Below are 6409 nucleotides of genomic sequence, written 5' to 3'. Positions count from 1 at the left end.
AAAGAGTAAAAAATCCACTTTTTGGTGCTAAAAAGAAATAGACACATGGCAACATCAAACCGGTCATAACAGTAAGCAAAAAGTTTGGAGATAACAAATAATCTTGAAACTAATTAAGCTGGAAGGTAGAATAGCAAATTATACACTGAGAGCAGACATTTTCAGGAAACTCCAACTTGTGTTGTAGAATTGATCATTGAGAAAGTGGCAAACTTTCTTGGAAACAATTTCAAAATCCAGGAAGAGTCATTCTTTAAGTCATTTGAAAAGGTTCTTAAGTCCATCAAATAAATTCAGAGCCCTCAATTCTCCACTCCTTATGTCCCTCAATCTTCTCCTCAATATCTGGTATCATGTCACAAAAGCTCAGAATTGAAAAGATTGATTAATCACTTTGCAAGCATAAACAATAAATTGAATTACAGCAAGTTAGGATTTATGCAAAACACAAACATATGCCTATCCTACTATGTTTCATTAAAAGATGGCGTCATGAGATCATTAAGCTGTCGCAAATGAAGCAGAGACTGACAGTGCAATCAACTACTTGTTATGGAGAGTTATTAGTAATTTGGAATGTGAAACAGAGTCTGTACTTACATATTGGCTACGATAGAGTATCCTTCGCTCACTTGTACACAGGTCAACTGCTAGCTGTTTCAGAAACACTCTTCTGTTTAGTTGCTTTGGGTTTGTTACATCGAGATCCATTTCTCCACTTGCCTGTCACAAGAAGATTTGATAGTTAAAGCACCCAAAGGGTGTGGCCTAATCGTCAATGAAATGAATTGAGAACCATGAGGTCTCAGGTTCAAATCCGGCATAGACAGAAAGTACTAGGTGATTTCTTCATATTTGTCCTAAACCTTGGTGGACAAAGTTATGGTACCTTTTGTTGGTGAAATGTTATAGGTATCCATGGAATTAGTCGAGGTGCATAAAAGTTGTCCCGACACCATGGTTATCAAAAAAAAAAGACTGATAGTCTATTAGCTTAGGTATATGCAAGGGAACAAATTTATACAAACAGTAGATGCAGACAAAAAAGGTACACCTCTCTATATCATCTCTACAACCATGCCACAGTGATTAGTGAAACAATTCCTGTATACAAGCCATAAACAAAAAAGCTGAGGATACACACAAGAATTTGGTCCTCTACAGATGACACATTATATTCTAGACAACAGGATTGCCTTAGCTGCACCAAAAGCTAACTAGAAACAAAAAGCTCCTCAAATATACAAAATCATTTTCAATCCCTTTAAAAGCTCTCTTGTTTCTTTTTCTCTAGGACCACATGATGGCTAAAGGAAGCAACATCACATGCCGGTATCCATGTTGGTGTGATTATAGGACAGTAGTACTGAGTGAAGTAATTTACTACCTGAAGGAATTTGGAATACTTTGATATGCTAGATTCACAACTATCGAGAATAAATTGCAATGCATCTTCTTCTATTTCTGGATACTTGATATCTTTCTTTGATGTTGCCTTATTTGATGCAGCAGCAGCCATCTGTAATAGACTTGGTTTTAGACTTTCTTTCCCAATTAAAGAATGTATTTCAAGTTTCCTAACTTGCAAAGTTGAGATTTATCGCACCTCTTCAAACTGTCTGCTCATGCTAGGTGGACTGACCACTAGATAAGCAAAAGCCATCAACTCCAGTGGCCAACCAGTAACTTGTACTGGAAAACATTCCGATCTGTTCAAGGTCAAGCAAGTTAGTGTTTTTTAAACATAAAACAACAAAGACATCAAAATCTATGAACATCATTGCTCTTTTCTTTTTTACTTATGACAAGAAACCATAGCGAGAAGGTTTCTACATTTTTTCAGAAATGACTCAAGTATCTATTCACTGTCACGCGGACCACCCCATATAACCAAAGTACTCACGCTGATAATCGATGCTTCTTTAGAGCTTCCACCTTCTCTTTGTAACATTTGTCAGATTTCTTAAGTGCCAATGACACTTCAACTGAATCGCTTGGATTGGTCCCTTCTTTAGGAACAAATCCATATGAAAGCAAAAGTTCTCCATTAGATTTCCTTCCATATGATATAAAAACCTGTACAATCAAAGCTTAAAGGTTATGTATGCAAGGCATTCTCTAGCATGATTATCCTAAACATCAAGTGGTTCTATGAGGAGCTTTCATCAATTACGTTATACAGATATAAAATTTTATGTTGCATACTGGCGGGGTAAAAATAAATAAGGGTATAACACCTCAAAACAACGGTAACAACAACATCAGCGGTGGAGGTGACGGATACCCTGCCCTAAACATGGCTCAATTAGGATCAGGAGTAACTTTCCAAAAACTCATGTTTGGTACAATGACAGTATTCGACGACGAATTAACAGAAGGTCATGAACTCAACTCAGGCGTAGTTGGAAAATCTCAAGGATTTTACATTTCTAGTTCAGAAGATGAAACTAGCCGGAACTATGGCATTTACAGTAATGTTTCATAGTGGAAGTTATCGTGATAGTTTGAGCTTCTTTGGGGTTCACAGAGTTGAGAGATTTTCAATCACATCTTACTATCATGGGTGGTACTGGAAAGTATGTAAATGCTAAGGGATTTGCTACTATCAAGACTTCTTCAGCTGCAAATCAACAAATAGATGGTGTGAAGACTCAGTTACATTTTACTGTTTATCTTGCTAATTAATTTGTCATGTGTTTGTTGTAATAGTAATTTATTGCTTTTGTATTATTTGTATGAGATGTTTTATCAGCAATGAGATTGATCAAGCTTGTACTTGTGATTGCATCAGCAGAGCTGGTGTTTATGTTATGTTTCAGTCAAAAATCGATAATTACGATGGTCATTTCGTCAGCATGTTTTACAAATACTTCATGTTCAGTTATCATTTTATCATGCATTATCTTACATACTCAGTACAGACCCATTCACAGACTGATGGGATCCATAGACTAGAGCTCAAGATTGGAAAATTTCTTAGAAAGGTTCACGGAGCATTCTGAGGACCATAGAAGTTATCACGGGTTGTAGATTGGTCTGTATACAAGACGTCAAACCCCCATAATTCCCTATCTTTACAAGTAGTTGTACAGCCCCGTATAGAGTTCTGTGGACCGGAGAAGAGTCTGGGGAGTTGACCCTCATAACTCAGAATTTCCTTTCCATTTACGAGCACTGCCACGGACCGTGGAGTGATATACCGACCATGGAAGGCATCCATAGATGGCCTCCGTCAGTTTTAAATCATAGTTAATTCGGTCTTTTTCCACTCTTTTGATTTCTATACGATGTTGTTTGACCTATTCTAAGTGGGATTAAGTGATTCCTAGTGACCCTAGCCTCCCATTCTCTCCTAACTCTCCCAAATCAAAGTTTCTTCTCTCTCAAGTTTTCTCCCAAAGTAAGAACCAGGGTTCCAAGCTTCAAGTCCCCACTGAAGGAATCAAGCCAAAATTACAAGTCTAGGTATGTGGGATTTCATCAATGAGTATCCCTTCAACCATTGAGTCCCAAGAGAACCCCAATTTCTCAAGTTTATGATTCCTACAAGTTAGAACTTTCTATAATCTTCGTGGGTTTTTCTTTGTAAATAAGTATTTCTTCATGATCAGTCCCCAACCACATACCTTCTGCCTATATTGTTTGATAATATAGGTTCTGATGCTCAGTATCCAGCTCGCTGTTAGTACTATCTCTAGTCAGCCGTATCGGTGAGTCCTCATCTCTCCGAGGACAACACTTACATTTTCATTCAATTATTACTTTAAGGTTCAAATATTTGGAGTTAGCTATGGGCTTGTCCTAGCAACTCACAGTAGTAGAGGATTTCAGACAGATAGTTTAGACTTCCACTTATATGTACTCAAATATTTTGTCTATTGAGTTGTTAGACTATGTCAGTTAGCTTCACGTTCAGTTATCCTCTATCGTGGATTTATGCTATTCTTAGTGTCATGCTATGAGGTTAGCTTGGGTCACTTGTGGCTCTAAGCACCGTGTTGCATCTAGGGGGTAGTCTCGGGGCATGACAAAGGGTGTGCTAAAAAGATTTCGGTTCAGCTAGGTTAATCAGAATATTGTTAGTCTATGGTAATCTCTAAGACACAGGGCGGTAATTTTCTAATTTGAGTTCACTATTGACTTTTAAGGAGGGGGAATAGTAATTTTGGGAATACATTAATTTAGCTAATCATTTTTGAAAAATCAGAATAATGTGTACCTGCTCACCTGGCAGATATGCCCTGTCTGTTGTAAAGACGATTCCTTGCGATGATTTATCATAGTCAAGAAATGTTTCCACCTTGAACAATTAAAATATCTGAAGAAATCAGAAACAGTTGTGTCAAATATGTCAAGTACAGACATTCTCAGAGAAGTGTTATTCACAACCTCACAATTATGATTCAACATATCTGCCCAAGGAACCAACGCAACTCTTCCATCCATAGAGGGTAACCTGACCTGTGGTTAACACACAAAGAAATTTAGGTAACACCGCATAGTTTCTCATGAAGTAGATCTTCTGCATCGAGCACAAGAGTGATGACACAATCTCTTTTTCTTTTTGGTATACCATTTCTCAAAAGACACCCCCATCATGGTTTTTGCACTCAATTGTACAAGTTTTTCCTGTGATGCCTAAACATGAATGACAGCACAAATCACAGGACAAGCAAATTTTGTGACTACCATGTATGTAACTCACCAAACGTGAGAAGAGAATTCCAAATGACCAGTTGAAAGTCTCTATGTTGAATATCTGCATTAACATGCAGCAGATTGTTTTAATAAATATTATGACACTGAATAAACAAAAATTAGCAATAGGCTGTGTAAAGTCTCCACTTTCTAGTTAATTGTATAACAATAATGCATCTCTCAACTTCTCCAGACAACCAAAGTACTTGCAGGAGTACGTTCTTTCCACAACACGTCCAATCAGTTCTAGGAAGTGCTGATCTTGGTGAATATAAGAAGCAGTCTGATGATCTATATTGTGCAGAATTCATTTATAAACCTCTTATTTCAAGATGGAAGTATGATGGTTTATTGTGAAACAAGCAGTCAGTTGAAAAGAAGCTTGACCTTTTGATTGCTCCACTTGGTCCAAGAATATGGTTCTTGATACAGAATCAAATCAACATTACCACACGACTATGTAGTCATCCAATTTGAAGCCAAAAGTAGATTATATAAAATAAACTCCAGGAAATGTGAAAACTTATTACTTTACATAGACAATTGTTACCCCCAAGAAACAAAAATATATGACAAACAGATGAATTCTATCCGGACTCAAATATTAGCTGGCCATTATATTTATGTACCTCTTCAGGAAATAAATCAGGATGCTTGGAAAATATTCTGAGCCTTAAGTCATTGTACCTGCATCAAAGATCATGAAACAAATAATAGTTAGCAAGACAAGTAGACAACGTTGAAAAGCAAATGAACACAACTTCTCTCGATGAAACTAAATGAACTATACAACCTTACTTTTCTTCAGCTTTTGACAAGTTCAGCTGTAATCCTTGTGGTATCCGACTAATCATGTTTAACATTCAATTATTTTGGTTGTTCACTTTTGGTCCCGTAGCGACAGATTCTTGCAAATCCAATGAACAAATATACTATTATGCAATGTGACTGTAGCATCATATGCTAAATGTGTGGTATTTTTGGTACTTTTTCTTTGTGTCATGAAGATTGTAGTTTATTTGGCATGTTGTTCATTCTTCTGACCTCAATTGATTATCTTCCTCCTCATTAAAACAGCCCACCCTTACTGAAGCATGCAATGGCCATATACTAAATAGTCAAGTCCATGTGCTTTTGCAGGAATGTGTTAGTGGAGAGACCAATGAGACATTACAAATAATCAGGGTAATGTGTTCCTAATCAGGTGTCTGTCACGTGGGAGTGGAGCCAGTAGGGGATGAACCCCCTTCAGCGGACATTGTTAAATTATGTTTATACATTGTTCGAAAAAAATAAAAAATTAATGCATATAGTAAATGTTAATCTCCTTTGGCTTCTTCGCGTGTTTATTCTTAATAGTTTGAACCTCCTTAGTGAAAAAATCTTGTCTCCGCCATCAATGTCGCGAGAACAGAAGCTAATAATAGAGTGACCAAAAGTATTTTTTCCGAAAAAGAAGTAGGCTTAAGAGTGTGTTTCTCATGTTTGGTTGAGACAAAAGTTTTGGAAAATGTTTTCCAAATCAACTCATTTTCCTCAAAATTAAATGACTTCCCTTCAAAAATTAAGGAAAACATTTTCCAAAACTCTCCTACAATTTTAACTTCCATTTTTTGGGAAAAACAACAATTTTTTTTAAAAAAATTCAATTTTAAAATTTTATTTTTTTTACCCGATCCCTGACCCCCCCTCCCCACCACCCACCCACCCA

At 36.8% G+C, this 6409-nt stretch overlaps 1 protein-coding gene and 1 pseudogene across 2 annotated transcripts in view; one reads left to right on the top strand and one right to left on the bottom strand.

The window, feature by feature from the left end:
* Nucleotides 1–6409, bottom strand: part of LOC107026064 (ribulose-1,5 bisphosphate carboxylase/oxygenase large subunit N-methyltransferase, chloroplastic) — a 9257-nt gene continuing 2848 nt past the window's right edge. For both annotated transcript variants that reach the window (XM_015226905.2, XM_027918255.1), the window contains exons 4-12: nucleotides 5328–5385; nucleotides 4706–4759; nucleotides 4390–4461; nucleotides 4220–4300; nucleotides 1904–2076; nucleotides 1607–1709; nucleotides 1388–1519; nucleotides 601–723; nucleotides 1–345 (exon numbers count right to left, since the gene is read on the bottom strand). In XM_015226905.2, coding sequence (XP_015082391.1) covers nucleotides 259–345; nucleotides 601–723; nucleotides 1388–1519; nucleotides 1607–1709; nucleotides 1904–2076; nucleotides 4220–4300; nucleotides 4390–4461; nucleotides 4706–4759; nucleotides 5328–5385 — 883 coding nt within the window. In that variant the 3' untranslated portion in view covers nucleotides 1–258. The remainder of the gene's footprint in view (nucleotides 346–600; nucleotides 724–1387; nucleotides 1520–1606; nucleotides 1710–1903; nucleotides 2077–4219; nucleotides 4301–4389; nucleotides 4462–4705; nucleotides 4760–5327; nucleotides 5386–6409) is intronic.
* On the top strand, nucleotides 2083–3019 carry LOC114077889 (annotated as a pseudogene).

The sequence above is a fragment of the Solanum pennellii genome, chromosome 7 (assembly GCF_001406875.1).
Source record: "Solanum pennellii chromosome 7, SPENNV200".
Taxonomy (NCBI): Eukaryota; Viridiplantae; Streptophyta; class Magnoliopsida; order Solanales; family Solanaceae; genus Solanum; species Solanum pennellii.
The sequence above is the reverse complement of the archived record's forward strand: the minus strand, read 5'-3'. Positions and strand labels throughout refer to the sequence as shown.